General features: G+C 41.2%; 1 protein-coding gene across 1 annotated transcript in view; it reads left to right on the forward strand.

Annotated features, from left to right (window-relative positions):
* The window catches only part of LOC144351400 (stimulated by retinoic acid gene 6 protein-like), a 42,317-nt gene that overhangs the window by 11,588 nt on the left and 9,209 nt on the right, over positions 1-21,520 (forward strand). Inside the window, exons 10-11 of the mRNA XM_085506780.1 lie at positions 19,718-19,793; positions 21,420-21,468. Of these exons, the coding sequence (XP_085362906.1) occupies positions 19,718-19,793; positions 21,420-21,468 (125 nt within the window). The remainder of the gene's footprint in view (positions 1-19,717; positions 19,794-21,419; positions 21,469-21,520) is intronic.

Here is a 21,520-nt window from a genome sequence, read left to right on the forward strand (position 1 = left end):
TATGCATCCCATTACATGTGTGTGATATGGAACTGGACTACTAGATATGAAATCACACTGGTGATATGCATCACATTACATGTGTGTAATATGGGACCAGACTACTAGATATGACATCACACTGGTGATATGCATTCCATTACATGTGTGTGATATGGGACCAGACTACGAGATATGACATCACACTGGTGATATGCATCTCATTACATGTGTGTGATATGGGGTCGGACTACTAGATATGACATCACACTGTGGTGATATGCATCTCATTACATGTGTGTGATATGGGACTGGACTACTAGATATGACATCACACTGTGGTGATATGCACCTCATTACATGTGTGTGATATGGGACTGGACTACTAGATATGACATCACACTGTGGTGATATGCATTCCATTACATGTGTGTTATATGGGACTGGACTACTAGATATGACATCGCACTGTGGTGATATGCATCTCATTACATGTGTGTGATTTGAGACTGGACTACTAGATATGACATCACACTGTGGTGATATGCATCTCATTACATGTGTGTGATATGGGACTGGACTACTAGATATGACATCGCACTGTGGTGATATGCATCCCAATACATGTGTGTGATATGGGACTGGACTACTAGATATGACATCGCACTGTGGTGATATGCATCTCATTACATGTGTGTGATATGGGACTGGACTACTAGATATGACATCACACTGTGGTGATATGCATCTCATTACATGTGTGTGATATGGGACTGGACTACTAGATATGACATCACACTGTGGTGATATGCATCTCATTACATGTGTGTGATATGGGACTGGACTACTAGATATGACATCACACTGTGGTGATATGCATTCCATTACATGTGTGTTATATGGGACTGGACTACTAGATATGACATCGCACTGTGGTGATATGCATCCCAATACATGTGTGTGATATGGGACTGGACTACTAGACATGACATCGCACTGTGGTGATATGCATCCCAATACATGTGTGTGATATGGGGCCGGACTACTAGATATGACATCACACTGTGGTGATATGCATCTCATTACATGTGTGTGATATGGGGCCGGACTACTAGATATGACATCACACTGTGGTGATATGCATCCCAATACATGTGTGTGATATGGGACCGGACTACTAGATATGACATCACACTGTGGTGATATGCATCCCATTACATGTGTGTGATATGGGACTGTACTACTAGATATTACATCACACTGTGGTGATATGCATCTCATTACATGTGTGTGATATGGGGCCGGACTACTAGATATGACATCACACTGTGGTGATATGCATCCCATTACATGTGTGTGATATGGGACTGGACTACTAGATATGACATCACACTGTGGTGATATGCATCCCATTACATGTGTGTGATATGGAACTGGACTACTAGATATGAAATCACACTGGTGATATGCATCACATTACATGTGTGTAATATGGGACCAGACTACTAGATATGACATCACACTGGTGATATGCATCCCAATACATGTGTGTGATTTGGGACTGGACTACTACACTGTGGTGATATGCATCTCATTACATGTGTGTGATATGGGGCCGGACTACTAGATATGACATCACACTGTGGTGATATGCATCCCAATACATGTGTGTGATATGGGACCGGACTACTAGATATGACATCACACTGTGGTGATATGCATCCCATTACATGTGTGTGATATGGGACTGTACTACTAGATATTACATCACACTGTGGTGATATGCATCTCATTACATGTGTGTGATATGGGGCCGGACTACTAGATATGACATCACACTGTGGTGATATGCATCCCATTACATGTGTGTGATATGGGACTGGACTACTAGATATGACATCACACTGTGGTGATATGCATCCCATTACATGTGTGTGATATGGAACTGGACTACTAGATATGAAATCACACTGGTGATATGCATCACATTACATGTGTGTAATATGGGACCAGACTACTAGATATGACATCACACTGGTGATATGCATTCCATTACATGTGTGTGATATGGGACCAGACTACGAGATATGACATCACACTGGTGATATGCATCTCATTACATGTGTGTGATATGGGGTCGGACTACTAGATATGACATCACACTGTGGTGATATGCATCTCATTACATGTGTGTGATATGGGACTGGACTACTAGATATGACATCACACTGTGGTGATATGCATCTCATTACATGTGTGTGATATGGGACTGGACTACTAGATATGACATCACACTGTGGTGATATGCATTCCATTACATGTGTGTTATATGGGACTGGACTACTAGATATGACATCGCACTGTGGTGATATGCATCCCAATACATGTGTGTGATATGGGACTGGACTACTAGATATGACATCGCACTGTGGTGATATGCATCCCAATACATGTGTGTGATATGGGGCCGGACTACTAGATATGACATCACACTGTGGTGATATGCATCTCATTACATGTGTGTGATATGGGGCCGGACTACTAGATATGACATCACACTGTGGTGATATGCATCCCAATACATGTGTGTGATATGGGACCGGACTACTAGATATGACATCACACTGTGGTGATATGCATCCCATTACATGTGTGTGATATGGGACTGTACTACTAGATATTACATCACACTGTGGTGATATGCATCTCATTACATGTGTGTGATATGGGGCCGGACTACTAGATATGACATCACACTGTGGTGATATGCATCCCATTACATGTGTGTGATATGGGACTGGACTACTAGATATGACATCACACTGTGGTGATATGCATCCCATTACATGTGTGTGATATGGAACTGGACTACTAGATATGAAATCACACTGGTGATATGCATCACATTACATGTGTGTAATATGGGACCAGACTACTAGATATGACATCACACTGGTGATATGCATCCCAATACATGTGTGTGATATGGGACTGGACTACTACACTGTGGTGATATGCATCTCATTACATGTGTGTGATATGGGGCCGGACTACTAGATATGACATCACACTGTGGTGATATGCATCCCAATACATGTGTGTGATATGGGACCGGACTACTAGATATGACATCACACTGTGGTGATATGCATCCCATTACATGTGTGTGATATGGGACTGTACTACTAGATATTACATCACACTGTGGTGATATGCATCTCATTACATGTGTGTGATATGGGGCCGGACTACTAGATATGACATCACACTGTGGTGATATGCATCCCATTACATGTGTGTGATATGGGACTGGACTACTAGATATGACATCACACTGTGGTGATATGCATCCCATTACATGTGTGTGATATGGAACTGGACTACTAGATATGAAATCACACTGGTGATATGCATCACATTACATGTGTGTAATATGGGACCAGACTACTAGATATGACATCACACTGGTGATATGCATTCCATTACATGTGTGTGATATGGGACCAGACTACGAGATATGACATCACACTGGTGATATGCATCTCATTACATGTGTGTGATATGGGGTCGGACTACTAGATATGACATCACACTGTGGTGATATGCATCTCATTACATGTGTGTGATATGGGACTGGACTACTAGATATGACATCACACTGTGGTGATATGCACCTCATTACATGTGTGTGATATGGGACTGGACTACTAGATATGACATCACACTGTGGTGATATGCATTCCATTACATGTGTGTTATATGGGACTGGACTACTAGATATGACATCGCACTGTGGTGATATGCATCTCATTACATGTGTGTGATTTGAGACTGGACTACTAGATATGACATCACACTGTGGTGATATGCATCTCATTACATGTGTGTGATATGGGACTGGACTACTAGATATGACATCGCACTGTGGTGATATGCATCCCAATACATGTGTGTGATATGGGACTGGACTACTAGATATGACATCGCACTGTGGTGATATGCATCTCATTACATGTGTGTGATATGGGACTGGACTACTAGATATGACATCACACTGTGGTGATATGCATCTCATTACATGTGTGTGATATGGGACTGGACTACTAGATATGACATCACACTGTGGTGATATGCATCTCATTACATGTGTGTGATATGGGACTGGACTACTAGATATGACATCACACTGTGGTGATATGCATTCCATTACATGTGTGTTATATGGGACTGGACTACTAGATATGACATCGCACTGTGGTGATATGCATCCCAATACATGTGTGTGATATGGGACTGGACTACTAGACATGACATCGCACTGTGGTGATATGCATCCCAATACATGTGTGTGATATGGGGCCGGACTACTAGATATGACATCACACTGTGGTGATATGCATCTCATTACATGTGTGTGATATGGGGCCGGACTACTAGATATGACATCACACTGTGGTGATATGCATCCCAATACATGTGTGTGATATGGGACCGGACTACTAGATATGACATCACACTGTGGTGATATGCATCCCATTACATGTGTGTGATATGGGACTGTACTACTAGATATTACATCACACTGTGGTGATATGCATCTCATTACATGTGTGTGATATGGGGCCGGACTACTAGATATGACATCACACTGTGGTGATATGCATCCCATTACATGTGTGTGATATGGGACTGGACTACTAGATATGACATCACACTGTGGTGATATGCATCCCATTACATGTGTGTGATATGGAACTGGACTACTAGATATGAAATCACACTGGTGATATGCATCACATTACATGTGTGTAATATGGGACCAGACTACTAGATATGACATCACACTGGTGATATGCATCCCAATACATGTGTGTGATTTGGGACTGGACTACTACACTGTGGTGATATGCATCTCATTACATGTGTGTGATATGGGGCCGGACTACTAGATATGACATCACACTGTGGTGATATGCATCCCAATACATGTGTGTGATATGGGACCGGACTACTAGATATGACATCACACTGTGGTGATATGCATCCCATTACATGTGTGTGATATGGGACTGTACTACTAGATATTACATCACACTGTGGTGATATGCATCTCATTACATGTGTGTGATATGGGGCCGGACTACTAGATATGACATCACACTGTGGTGATATGCATCCCATTACATGTGTGTGATATGGGACTGGACTACTAGATATGACATCACACTGTGGTGATATGCATCCCATTACATGTGTGTGATATGGAACTGGACTACTAGATATGAAATCACACTGGTGATATGCATCACATTACATGTGTGTAATATGGGACCAGACTACTAGATATGACATCACACTGGTGATATGCATTCCATTACATGTGTGTGATATGGGACCAGACTACGAGATATGACATCACACTGGTGATATGCATCTCATTACATGTGTGTGATATGGGGTCGGACTACTAGATATGACATCACACTGTGGTGATATGCATCTCATTACATGTGTGTGATATGGGACTGGACTACTAGATATGACATCACACTGTGGTGATATGCATCTCATTACATGTGTGTGATATGGGACTGGACTACTAGATATGACATCACACTGTGGTGATATGCATTCCATTACATGTGTGTTATATGGGACTGGACTACTAGATATGACATCGCACTGTGGTGATATGCATCCCAATACATGTGTGTGATATGGGACTGGACTACTAGATATGACATCGCACTGTGGTGATATGCATCCCAATACATGTGTGTGATATGGGGCCGGACTACTAGATATGACATCACACTGTGGTGATATGCATCTCATTACATGTGTGTGATATGGGGCCGGACTACTAGATATGACATCACACTGTGGTGATATGCATCCCAATACATGTGTGTGATATGGGACCGGACTACTAGATATGACATCACACTGTGGTGATATGCATCCCATTACATGTGTGTGATATGGGACTGTACTACTAGATATTACATCACACTGTGGTGATATGCATCTCATTACATGTGTGTGATATGGGGCCGGACTACTAGATATGACATCACACTGTGGTGATATGCATCCCATTACATGTGTGTGATATGGGACTGGACTACTAGATATGACATCACACTGTGGTGATATGCATCCCATTACATGTGTGTGATATGGAACTGGACTACTAGATATGAAATCACACTGGTGATATGCATCACATTACATGTGTGTAATATGGGACCAGACTACTAGATATGACATCACACTGGTGATATGCATCCCAATACATGTGTGTGATATGGGACTGGACTACTACACTGTGGTGATATGCATCTCATTACATGTGTGTGATATGGGGCCGGACTACTAGATATGACATCACACTGTGGTGATATGCATCCCAATACATGTGTGTGATATGGGACCGGACTACTAGATATGACATCACACTGTGGTGATATGCATCTCATTACATGTGTGTGATATGGGACTGGACTACTAGATATGACATCACACTGTGGTGATATGCATTCCATTACATGTGTGTGATATGGGACTGGACTACTAGATATGACATCGCACTGTGGTGATATGCATCCCAATACATGTGTGTGATATGGGACTGGACTACTAGATATGACATCGCACTGTGGTGATATGCATCCCAATACATGTGTGTGATATGGGGCCGGACTACTAGATATGACATCACACTGTGGTGATATGCATCTCATTACATGTGTGTGATATGGGGCCGGACTACTAGATATGACATCACACTGTGGTGATATGCATCCCAATACATGTGTGTGATATGGGACCGGACTACTAGATATGACATCACACTGTGGTGATATGCATCCCATTACATGTGTGTGATATGGGACTGTACTACTAGATATTACATCACACTGTGGTGATATGCATCTCATTACATGTGTGTGATATGGGGCCGGACTACTAGATATGACATCACACTGTGGTGATATGCATCCCATTACATGTGTGTGATATGGGACTGGACTACTAGATATGACATCACACTGTGGTGATATGCATCCCATTACATGTGTGTGATATGGAACTGGACTACTAGATATGAAATCACACTGGTGATATGCATCACATTACATGTGTGTAATATGGGACCAGACTACTAGATATGACATCACACTGGTGATATGCATCCCAATACATGTGTGTGATATGGGACTGGACTACTACACTGTGGTGATATGCATCTCATTACATGTGTGTGATATGGGGCCGGACTACTAGATATGACATCACACTGTGGTGATATGCATCCCAATACATGTGTGTGATATGGGACCGGACTACTAGATATGACATCACACTGTGGTGATATGCATCCCATTACATGTGTGTGATATGGGACTGTACTACTAGATATTACATCACACTGTGGTGATATGCATCTCGTTACATGTGTGTGATATGGGGCCGGACTACTAGATATGACATCACACTGTGGTGATATGCATCCCATTACATGTGTGTGATATGGGACTGGACTACTAGATATGACATCACACTGTGGTGATATGCATCCCATTACATGTGTGTGATATGGAACTGGACTACTAGATATGAAATCACACTGGTGATATGCATCACATTACATGTGTGTAATATGGGACCAGACTACTAGATATGACATCACACTGGTGATATGCATTCCATTACATGTGTGTGATATGGGACCAGACTACGAGATATGACATCACACTGGTGATATGCATCTCATTACATGTGTGTGATATGGGGTCGGACTACTAGATATGACATCACACTGTGGTGATATGCATCTCATTACATGTGTGTGATATGGGACTGGACTACTAGATATGACATCACACTGTGGTGATATGCACCTCATTACATGTGTGTGATATGGGACTGGACTACTAGATATGACATCACACTGTGGTGATATGCATTCCATTACATGTGTGTTATATGGGACTGGACTACTAGATATGACATCGCACTGTGGTGATATGCATCTCATTACATGTGTGTGATTTGAGACTGGACTACTAGATATGACATCACACTGTGGTGATATGCATCTCATTACATGTGTGTGATATGGGACTGGACTACTAGATATGACATCGCACTGTGGTGATATGCATCCCAATACATGTGTGTGATATGGGACTGGACTACTAGATATGACATCGCACTGTGGTGATATGCATCTCATTACATGTGTGTGATATGGGACTGGACTACTAGATATGACATCACACTGTGGTGATATGCATCTCATTACATGTGTGTGATATGGGACTGGACTACTAGATATGACATCACACTGTGGTGATATGCATCTCATTACATGTGTGTGATATGGGACTGGACTACTAGATATGACATCACACTGTGGTGATATGCATTCCATTACATGTGTGTTATATGGGACTGGACTACTAGATATGACATCGCACTGTGGTGATATGCATCCCAATACATGTGTGTGATATGGGACTGGACTACTAGACATGACATCGCACTGTGGTGATATGCATCCCAATACATGTGTGTGATATGGGGCCGGACTACTAGATATGACATCACACTGTGGTGATATGCATCTCATTACATGTGTGTGATATGGGGCCGGACTACTAGATATGACATCACACTGTGGTGATATGCATCCCAATACATGTGTGTGATATGGGACCGGACTACTAGATATGACATCACACTGTGGTGATATGCATCCCATTACATGTGTGTGATATGGGACTGTACTACTAGATATTACATCACACTGTGGTGATATGCATCTCATTACATGTGTGTGATATGGGGCCGGACTACTAGATATGACATCACACTGTGGTGATATGCATCCCATTACATGTGTGTGATATGGGACTGGACTACTAGATATGACATCACACTGTGGTGATATGCATCCCATTACATGTGTGTGATATGGAACTGGACTACTAGATATGAAATCACACTGGTGATATGCATCACATTACATGTGTGTAATATGGGACCAGACTACTAGATATGACATCACACTGGTGATATGCATTCCATTACATGTGTGTGATATGGGACCAGACTACGAGATATGACATCACACTGGTGATATGCATCTCATTACATGTGTGTGATATGGGGTCGGACTACTAGATATGACATCACACTGTGGTGATATGCATCTCATTACATGTGTGTGATATGGGACTGGACTACTAGATATGACATCACACTGTGGTGATATGCATCTCATTACATGTGTGTGATATGGGACTGGACTACTAGATATGACATCACACTGTGGTGATATGCATTCCATTACATGTGTGTTATATGGGACTGGACTACTAGATATGACATCGCACTGTGGTGATATGCATCCCAATACATGTGTGTGATATGGGACTGGACTACTAGATATGACATCGCACTGTGGTGATATGCATCCCAATACATGTGTGTGATATGGGGCCGGACTACTAGATATGACATCACACTGTGGTGATATGCATCTCATTACATGTGTGTGATATGGGGCCGGACTACTAGATATGACATCACACTGTGGTGATATGCATCCCAATACATGTGTGTGATATGGGACCGGACTACTAGATATGACATCACACTGTGGTGATATGCATCCCATTACATGTGTGTGATATGGGACTGTACTACTAGATATTACATCACACTGTGGTGATATGCATCTCATTACATGTGTGTGATATGGGGCCGGACTACTAGATATGACATCACACTGTGGTGATATGCATCCCATTACATGTGTGTGATATGGGACTGGACTACTAGATATGACATCACACTGTGGTGATATGCATCCCATTACATGTGTGTGATATGGAACTGGACTACTAGATATGAAATCACACTGGTGATATGCATCACATTACATGTGTGTAATATGGGACCAGACTACTAGATATGACATCACACTGGTGATATGCATCCCAATACATGTGTGTGATATGGGACTGGACTACTACACTGTGGTGATATGCATCTCATTACATGTGTGTGATATGGGGCCGGACTACTAGATATGACATCACACTGTGGTGATATGCATCCCAATACATGTGTGTGATATGGGACCGGACTACTAGATATGACATCACACTGTGGTGATATGCATCCCATTACATGTGTGTGATATTGGACTGTACTACTAGATATTACATCACACTGTGGTGATATGCATCTCATTACATATGTGTGATATGGGGCCGGACTACTAGATATGACATCACACTGTGGTGATATGCATCCCATTACATGTGTGTGATATGGGACTGGACTACTAGATATGACATCACACTGTGGTGATATGCATCCCATTACATGTGTGTGATATGGAACTGGACTACTAGATATGAAATCACACTGGTGATATGCATCACATTACATGTGTGTAATATGGGACCAGACTACTAGATATGACATCACACTGGTGATATGCATTCCATTACATTGTGTGATATGGGACCAGACTACTAGATATGACATCACACTGTGGTGATATGCATCTCATTACATGTGTGTGATATGGGACCAGACTACTAGATATGACATCACACTGTGGTGATATGCATCCCATTACATGTGTGTGATATGGGACTGGACTACTAGATATTACATCACACTGTGGTGATATGCATCTCATTACATGTGTGTGATATGGGGCCGGACTACTAGATATGACATCACACTGTGGTGATATGCATCCCATTACATGTGTGTGATATGGGACTGGACTACTAGATATGACATCACACTGTGGTGATATGCATCCCATTACATGTGTGTGATATGGAACTGGACTACTAGATATGAAATCACACTGGTGATATGCATCACATTACATGTGTGTAATATGGGACCAGACTACTAGATATGACATCACACTGGTGATATGCATCCCAATACATGTGTGTGATTTGGGACTGGACTACTACACTGTGGTGATATGCATCTCATTACATGTGTGTGATATGGGGCCGGACTACTAGATATGACATCACACTGTGGTGATATGCATCCCAATACATGTGTGTGATATGGGACCGGACTACTAGATATGACATCACACTGTGGTGATATGCATCCCATTACATGTGTGTGATATGGGACTGTACTACTAGATATTACATCACACTGTGGTGATATGCATCTCATTACATGTGTGTGATATGGGGCCGGACTACTAGATATGACATCACACTGTGGTGATATGCATCCCATTACATGTGTGTGATATGGGACTGGACTACTAGATATGACATCACACTGTGGTGATATGCATCCCATTACATGTGTGTGATATGGAACTGGACTACTAGATATGAAATCACACTGGTGATATGCATCACATTACATGTGTGTAATATGGGACCAGACTACTAGATATGACATCACACTGGTGATATGCATTCCATTACATGTGTGTGATATGGGACCAGACTACGAGATATGACATCACACTGGTGATATGCATCTCATTACATGTGTGTGATATGGGGTCGGACTACTAGATATGACATCACACTGTGGTGATATGCATCTCATTACATGTGTGTGATATGGGACTGGACTACTAGATATGACATCACACTGTGGTGATATGCATCTCATTACATGTGTGTGATATGGGACTGGACTACTAGATATGACATCACACTGTGGTGATATGCATTCCATTACATGTGTGTTATATGGGACTGGACTACTAGATATGACATCGCACTGTGGTGATATGCATCCCAATACATGTGTGTGATATGGGACTGGACTACTAGATATGACATCGCACTGTGGTGATATGCATCCCAATACATGTGTGTGATATGGGGCCGGACTACTAGATATGACATCACACTGTGGTGATATGCATCTCATTACATGTGTGTGATATGGGGCCGGACTACTAGATATGACATCACACTGTGGTGATATGCATCCCAATACATGTGTGTGATATGGGACCGGACTACTAGATATGACATCACACTGTGGTGATATGCATCCCATTACATGTGTGTGATATGGGACTGTACTACTAGATATTACATCACACTGTGGTGATATGCATCTCATTACATGTGTGTGATATGGGGCCGGACTACTAGATATGACATCACACTGTGGTGATATGCATCCCATTACATGTGTGTGATATGGGACTGGACTACTAGATATGACATCACACTGTGGTGATATGCATCCCATTACATGTGTGTGATATGGAACTGGACTACTAGATATGAAATCACACTGGTGATATGCATCACATTACATGTGTGTAATATGGGACCAGACTACTAGATATGACATCACACTGGTGATATGCATCCCAATACATGTGTGTGATATGGGACTGGACTACTACACTGTGGTGATATGCATCTCATTACATGTGTGTGATATGGGGCCGGACTACTAGATATGACATCACACTGTGGTGATATGCATCCCAATACATGTGTGTGATATGGGACCGGACTACTAGATATGACATCACACTGTGGTGATATGCATCTCATTACATGTGTGTGATATGGGACTGGACTACTAGATATGACATCACACTGTGGTGATATGCATTCCATTACATGTGTGTGATATGGGACTGGACTACTAGATATGACATCGCACTGTGGTGATATGCATCCCAATACATGTGTGTGATATGGGACTGGACTACTAGATATGACATCGCACTGTGGTGATATGCATCCCAATACATGTGTGTGATATGGGGCCGGACTACTAGATATGACATCACACTGTGGTGATATGCATCTCATTACATGTGTGTGATATGGGGCCGGACTACTAGATATGACATCACACTGTGGTGATATGCATCCCAATACATGTGTGTGATATGGGACCGGACTACTAGATATGACATCACACTGTGGTGATATGCATCCCATTACATGTGTGTGATATGGGACTGTACTACTAGATATTACATCACACTGTGGTGATATGCATCTCATTACATGTGTGTGATATGGGGCCGGACTACTAGATATGACATCACACTGTGGTGATATGCATCCCATTACATGTGTGTGATATGGGACTGGACTACTAGATATGACATCACACTGTGGTGATATGCATCCCATTACATGTGTGTGATATGGAACTGGACTACTAGATATGAAATCACACTGGTGATATGCATCACATTACATGTGTGTAATATGGGACCAGACTACTAGATATGACATCACACTGGTGATATGCATCCCAATACATGTGTGTGATATGGGACTGGACTACTACACTGTGGTGATATGCATCTCATTACATGTGTGTGATATGGGGCCGGACTACTAGATATGACATCACACTGTGGTGATATGCATCCCAATACATGTGTGTGATATGGGACCGGACTACTAGATATGACATCACACTGTGGTGATATGCATCCCATTACATGTGTGTGATATGGGACTGTACTACTAGATATTACATCACACTGTGGTGATATGCATCTCGTTACATGTGTGTGATATGGGGCCGGACTACTAGATATGACATCACACTGTGGTGATATGCATCCCATTACATGTGTGTGATATGGGACTGGACTACTAGATATGACATCACACTGTGGTGATATGCATCCCATTACATGTGTGTGATATGGAACTGGACTACTAGATATGAAATCACACTGGTGATATGCATCACATTACATGTGTGTAATATGGGACCAGACTACTAGATATGACATCACACTGGTGATATGCATTCCATTACATGTGTGTGATATGGGACCAGACTACGAGATATGACATCACACTGGTGATATGCATCTCATTACATGTGTGTGATATGGGGTCGGACTACTAGATATGACATCACACTGTGGTGATATGCATCTCATTACATGTGTGTGATATGGGACTGGACTACTAGATATGACATCACACTGTGGTGATATGCACCTCATTACATGTGTGTGATATGGGACTGGACTACTAGATATGACATCACACTGTGGTGATATGCATTCCATTACATGTGTGTTATATGGGACTGGACTACTAGATATGACATCGCACTGTGGTGATATGCATCTCATTACATGTGTGTGATTTGAGACTGGACTACTAGATATGACATCACACTGTGGTGATATGCATCTCATTACATGTGTGTGATATGGGACTGGACTACTAGATATGACATCGCACTGTGGTGATATGCATCCCAATACATGTGTGTGATATGGGACTGGACTACTAGATATGACATCGCACTGTGGTGATATGCATCTCATTACATGTGTGTGATATGGGACTGGACTACTAGATATGACATCACACTGTGGTGATATGCATCTCATTACATGTGTGTGATATGGGACTGGACTACTAGATATGACATCACACTGTGGTGATATGCATCTCATTACATGTGTGTGATATGGGACTGGACTACTAGATATGACATCACACTGTGGTGATATGCATTCCATTACATGTGTGTTATATGGGACTGGACTACTAGATATGACATCGCACTGTGGTGATATGCATCCCAATACATGTGTGTGATATGGGACTGGACTACTAGACATGACATCGCACTGTGGTGATATGCATCCCAATACATGTGTGTGATATGGGGCCGGACTACTAGATATGACATCACACTGTGGTGATATGCATCTCATTACATGTGTGTGATATGGGGCCGGACTACTAGATATGACATCACACTGTGGTGATATGCATCCCAATACATGTGTGTGATATGGGACCGGACTACTAGATATGACATCACACTGTGGTGATATGCATCCCATTACATGTGTGTGATATGGGACTGTACTACTAGATATTACATCACACTGTGGTGATATGCATCTCATTACATGTGTGTGATATGGGGCCGGACTACTAGATATGACATCACACTGTGGTGATATGCATCCCATTACATGTGTGTGATATGGGACTGGACTACTAGATATGACATCACACTGTGGTGATATGCATCCCATTACATGTGTGTGATATGGAACTGGACTACTAGATATGAAATCACACTGGTGATATGCATCACATTACATGTGTGTAATATGGGACCAGACTACTAGATATGACATCACACTGGTGATATGCATCCCAATACATGTGTGTGATTTGGGACTGGACTACTACACTGTGGTGATATGCATCTCATTACATGTGTGTGATATGGGGCCGGACTACTAGATATGACATCACACTGTGGTGATATGCATCCCAATACATGTGTGTGATATGGGACCGGACTACTAGATATGACATCACACTGTGGTGATATGCATCCCATTACATGTGTGTGATATGGGACTGTACTACTAGATATTACATCACACTGTGGTGATATGCATCTCATTACATGTGTGTGATATGGGGCCGGACTACTAGATATGACATCACACTGTGGTGATATGCATCCCATTACATGTGTGTGATATGGGACTGGACTACTAGATATGACATCACACTGTGGTGATATGCATCCCATTACATGTGTGTGATATGGAACTGGACTACTAGATATGAAATCACACTGGTGATATGCATCACATTACATGTGTGTAATATGGGACCAGACTACTAGATATGACATCACACTGGTGATATGCATTCCATTACATGTGTGTGATATGGGACCAGACTACGAGATATGACATCACACTGGTGATATGCATCTCATTACATGTGTGTGATATGGGGTCGGACTACTAGATATGACATCACACTGTGGTGATATGCATCTCATTACATGTGTGTGATATGGGACTGGACTACTAGATATGACATCACACTGTGGTGATATGCATCTCATTACATGTGTGTGATATGGGACTGGACTACTAGATATGACATCACACTGTGGTGATATGCATTCCATTACATGTGTGTTATATGGGACTGGACTACTAGATATGACATCGCACTGTGGTGATATGCATCCCAATACATGTGTGTGATATGGGACTGGACTACTAGATATGACATCGCACTGTGGTGATATGCATCCCAATACATGTGTGTGATATGGGGCCGGACTACTAGATATGACATCACACTGTGGTGATATGCATCTCATTACATGTGTGTGATATGGGGCCGGACTACTAGATATGACATCACACTGTGGTGATATGCATCCCAATACATGTGTGTGATATGGGACCGGACTACTAGATATGACATCACACTGTGGTGATATGCATCCCATTACATGTGTGTGATATGGGACTGTACTACTAGATATTACATCACACTGTGGTGATATGCATCTCATTACATGTGTGTGATATGGGGCCGGACTACTAGATATGACATCACACTGTGGTGATATGCATCCCATTACATGTGTGTGATATGGGACTGGACTACTAGATATGACATCACACTGTGGTGATATGCATCCCATTACATGTGTGTGATATGGAACTGGACTACTAGATATGAAATCACACTGGTGATATGCATCACATTACATGTGTGTAATATGGGACCAGACTACTAGATATGACATCACACTGGTGATATGCATCCCAATACATGTGTGTGATATGGGACTGGACTACTACACTGTGGTGATATGCATCTCATTACATGTGTGTGATATGGGGCCGGACTACTAGATATGACATCACACTGTGGTGATATGCATCCCAATACATGTGTGTGATATGGGACCGGACTACTAGATATGACATCACACTGTGGTGATATGCATCCCATTACATGTGTGTGATATTGGACTGTACTACTAGATATTACATCACACTGTGGTGATATGCATCTCATTACATATGTGTGATATGGGGCCGGACTACTAGATATGACATCACACTGTGGTGATATGCATCCCATTACATGTGTGTGATATGGGACTGGACTACTAGATATGACATCACACTGTGGTGATATGCATCCCATTACATGTGTGTGATATGGAACTGGACTACTAGATATGAAATCACACTGGTGATATGCATCACATTACATGTGTGTAATATGGGACCAGACTACTAGATATGACATCACACTGGTGATATGCATTCCATTACATTGTGTGATATGGGACCAGACTACGAGATATGACATCACACTGGTGATATGCATCTCATTACATGTGTGTGATATGGGGTCGGACTACTAGATATGACATCACACTGTGGTGATATGCATCTCATTACATGTGTGTGATATGGGACTGGACTACTAGATATGACATCACACTGTGGTGATATGCATCTCATTACATGTGTGTGATATGGGACTGGACTACTAGATATTACATCACACTGTGGTGATATGCATCTCATTACATGTGTGTGATATGGGGCCGGACTACTAGATATGACATCACACTGTGGTGATATGCATCCCATTACATGTGTGTGATATGGGACTGGACTACTAGATATGACATCACACTGTGGTGATATGCATCCCATTACATGTGTGTGATATGGAACTGGACTACTAGATATGAAATCACACTGGTGATATGCATCACATTACATGTGTGTAATATGGGACCAGACTACTAGATATGACATCACACTGGTGATATGCATTCCATTACATGTGTGTGATATGGGACCAGACTACTAGATATGACATCACACTGTGGTGATATGCATCCCATTACATGTGTGTGATATGGGGCCGGACTAATAGATATGACATCACACTGTGGTGATATGCATCCCAATACATGTGTGTGATATGGAACTGGACTACTAGATATGACATCACACTGGTGATATGCATCTCATTACATGTGTGTGATATGGGGCCGGACTACTAGATATGACATCACACTGTGGTGATATGCATCTCATTACATGTGTGTGATATGGGACTGGACTACTAGATATGACATCACACTGTGGTGATATGCATCTCATTACATGTGTGTGATATGGGACTGGACTACTAGATATGACATCACACTGTGGTGATATGCATTCCATTACATGTGTGTGATATGGGACTGTTCTACTAGATATGACATCGCACTGTGGTGATATGCATCCCAATACATGTGTGTGATATGGGACTGGACTACTAGATATGACATCGCACTGTGGTGATATCCATCCCAATACATGTGTGTGATATGGGGCCGGACTACTAGATATGACATCACACTGTGGTGATATGCATCTCATTACATGTGTGTGATATGGGGCCGGACTAATAGATATGACATCACACTGTGGTGATATGCATCCCAATACATGTGTGTGATATGGAACTGGACTACTAGATATGACATCACACTGGTGATATGCATCTCATTACATGTGTGTGATATGGGGCCGGACTACTAGATATGACATCACACTGTGGTGATATGCATCTCATTACATGTGTGTGATATGGGACTGGACTACTAGATATGACATCACACTGTGGTGATATGCATCTCATTACATGTGTGTGATATGGGACTGGACTACTAGATATGACATCACACTGTGGTGATATGCATTCCATTACATGTGTGTGATATGGGACTGGACTACTAGATATGACATCGCACTGTGGTGATATGCATCCCAATACATGTGTGTGATATGGGACTGGACTACTAGATATGACATCGCACTGTGGTGATATCCATCCCAATACATGTGTGTGATATGGGGCCGGACTACTAGATATGACATCACACTGTGGTGATATGCATCTCATTACATGTGTGTGATATGGGGCCGGACTACTAGATATGACATCACACTGTGGTGATATGCATCCCAATACATGTGTGTGATATGGGACTGGACTACTAGATATTACATCACACTGTGGTGATATGCATCTCATTACATGTGTGTGATATGGGGCCGGACTACTAGATATGACATCACACTGTGGTGATATGCATCCCATTACATGTGTGTGATATGGGACTGGACTACTAGATATGACATCACACTGTGGTGATATGCATCCCATTACATGTGTGTGATATGGAACTGGACTACTAGATATGAAATCACACTGGTGATATGCATCACATTACATGTGTGTAATATGGGACCAGACTACTAGTTATGACATCACACTGGTGATATGCATTCCATTACATGTGTGTGATATGGGACCAGACTACTAGATATGACATCACACTGTGGTGATATGCATCCTATTAGATGTGTGTGATATGGGGCCGGACTACTAGATATGACATCACACTGTGGTGATATGCATCCCAATACATGTGTGTGATATGGGACTGGACTACTAGATATGACATCACACTGTGGTGATATGCATCTCATTACATGTGTGTGATATGGGACCAGACTGCTAGATATGACATCACACTGTGGTGATATGCATCTCATTACATGTGTGTGATATGGGACCAGACTGCTAGATATGACATCACACTGTGGTGATATGCATCTCATTACATGTGTGTGATATGGGACTGGACTACTAGATATGACATCACACTGTAACTCTAATGGATTTGTTTTGATTTTATATTATTAGTACATGTGTGTGATATGAGAATGGACTACTAAATATGATGGCATGAACAATACTACACTAGATTTCAGACTATGTGAATTGTTAATTTTTTCATAAATTTAACCATGTTAATTTTTAAAAATGTTAAAAAATTTATACAGGAAACATTTGAGACGAATGTGGCGAGGTCGAAGGGCAATTCTACCAGAAAAACAAGGAAACACTTCCGCAACTATTGTCAGTAATGTTTTTTTGTTTTTTTAATATAATTATGATATTATTAGGGTTTCGAGCACTAAAGGGCGAAACCCTATTGTAATTGCTATGTATATTCTTATTATTATTTTTCCGCCGTGTTTTGTAAGCACTGTAACTTGAAAAATAATGCTGCGATTGATTTGCCATTTTGCATGCTGATAAAAAGCAATGAGTTGTGGTGCATACCCCAAAACCAGCCATGTAGATCACATGACCTGGCCGCCATCTTAGGTAGAACACAAACCAGAAGTGCTCAATTGCACTACTTTCTGGGGGTCTAGGAACTTCTGGTTTTTTTGTGTGGCATAATTGGCTCATGTCTAGCAAATATCAGCAATAAGATCTTTAGCGATCATGTGACCTTGGCCGCCATATTGGATTTTCTGAAAATGATAAAAAACTTTAAAAATCTTCTTCTTAAAAATGGCTCATTCATGTGATTAGAAATTTGCTTTGCAGCATCTATGACCATAGTTCTACAAAGTTACTGAAGCAGATTTTTGAAAAATGTCTTCCTTTGGCAGCCATCTTGGATTTAGTAAAAAGTGAAATTACGCTATAACTCATGAACAATTTGCCAGATTGACACCAAAGTTGGCATACAACATCCCTTCAATAAGATGATTATGTGTTTATAAAAATATTTCCCAAGACTCAGGTGGTTTTGGCGGCCATCTTGAATTTATCACAAAAATGCAAAAAACCTCAAAAAATTATCTACTTAAAAACTGCTTGCTTGTTTGACAATCAATTTAGCATATAGTATCTCTGTTGATAGATCTACAAAGTTACTGAAGCAGATTTTCGAAAAATGGCTTCCTTTGGCAGCTATCTTGGATTTAGTAAAAAGTGAAATTACGCTATAACTCATGAACAATTTGCCAGATTGAAACAAAAGTTGGCATACAATATCCGTTTAATATGATGATTATGTGTTTGTGAAAATATTTCCCATGATTCAAGTGGTTTTGGCAGCCATCTTGAATTTATCAAAAAAATGCAAAAAAAAAATAAAAAAATCATCTTCTTAAAAACTGCATGCTTGTTTGACAAGCAGTTTAGAATATGGAACCTTTGTTGATAGCTCTACAAAGGTTTTCAAGCAGATTTTTGAAAAATGGCTTCTTTTAACAGCCATCTTGGATTTAGTAAAAAGTGAAATTACGCTATAACTCATGAACAATTTGCCAGATTGAAACAAAAGTTGGCATACAACATCTCTTCAATAAGATGATTATGTGTTCATGAAAATATTTTCCACGATTCAAGTGGTTTTGGCGGCCATCTTGAAAATTATCTTCTTGAAAACTGCTTGCTTGTTTGAAAAGCAATTTAGCATATAGTATCATGATTAATAACATCAATTAACTCCTTAATTATGAATGACATTGGACAAATGACTATAAATGGTTATGTTTGCTGATTCAACGTGGTTCATAATAGCAAAATACCAGAGGACTTGTTAAGAACATTGCATTCTAGACATGAAACGTTCGTCAAATAATCGCATCAAGCAAGTGCAATTTGCCATGAGCCACGCAGGCTCGAAACCTGTCATTTTTAATATTATTATTACTTTAAACTTGAAATATACTTAATTTGTAGGCTGAAAGTCTGAAGTATCCAGGATATCAAATTGCTTATTTCTTGTGGAGTGAGTATTACCCCTAGTAGTCTCAATGTGTGTGAATGGAGTGAATATTGCC

This window comes from Saccoglossus kowalevskii, chromosome 13, assembly GCF_978046115.1.
Source record: "Saccoglossus kowalevskii chromosome 13, keSacKowa6.1, whole genome shotgun sequence".
Classification (NCBI taxonomy): Eukaryota; Metazoa; Hemichordata; class Enteropneusta; family Harrimaniidae; genus Saccoglossus; species Saccoglossus kowalevskii.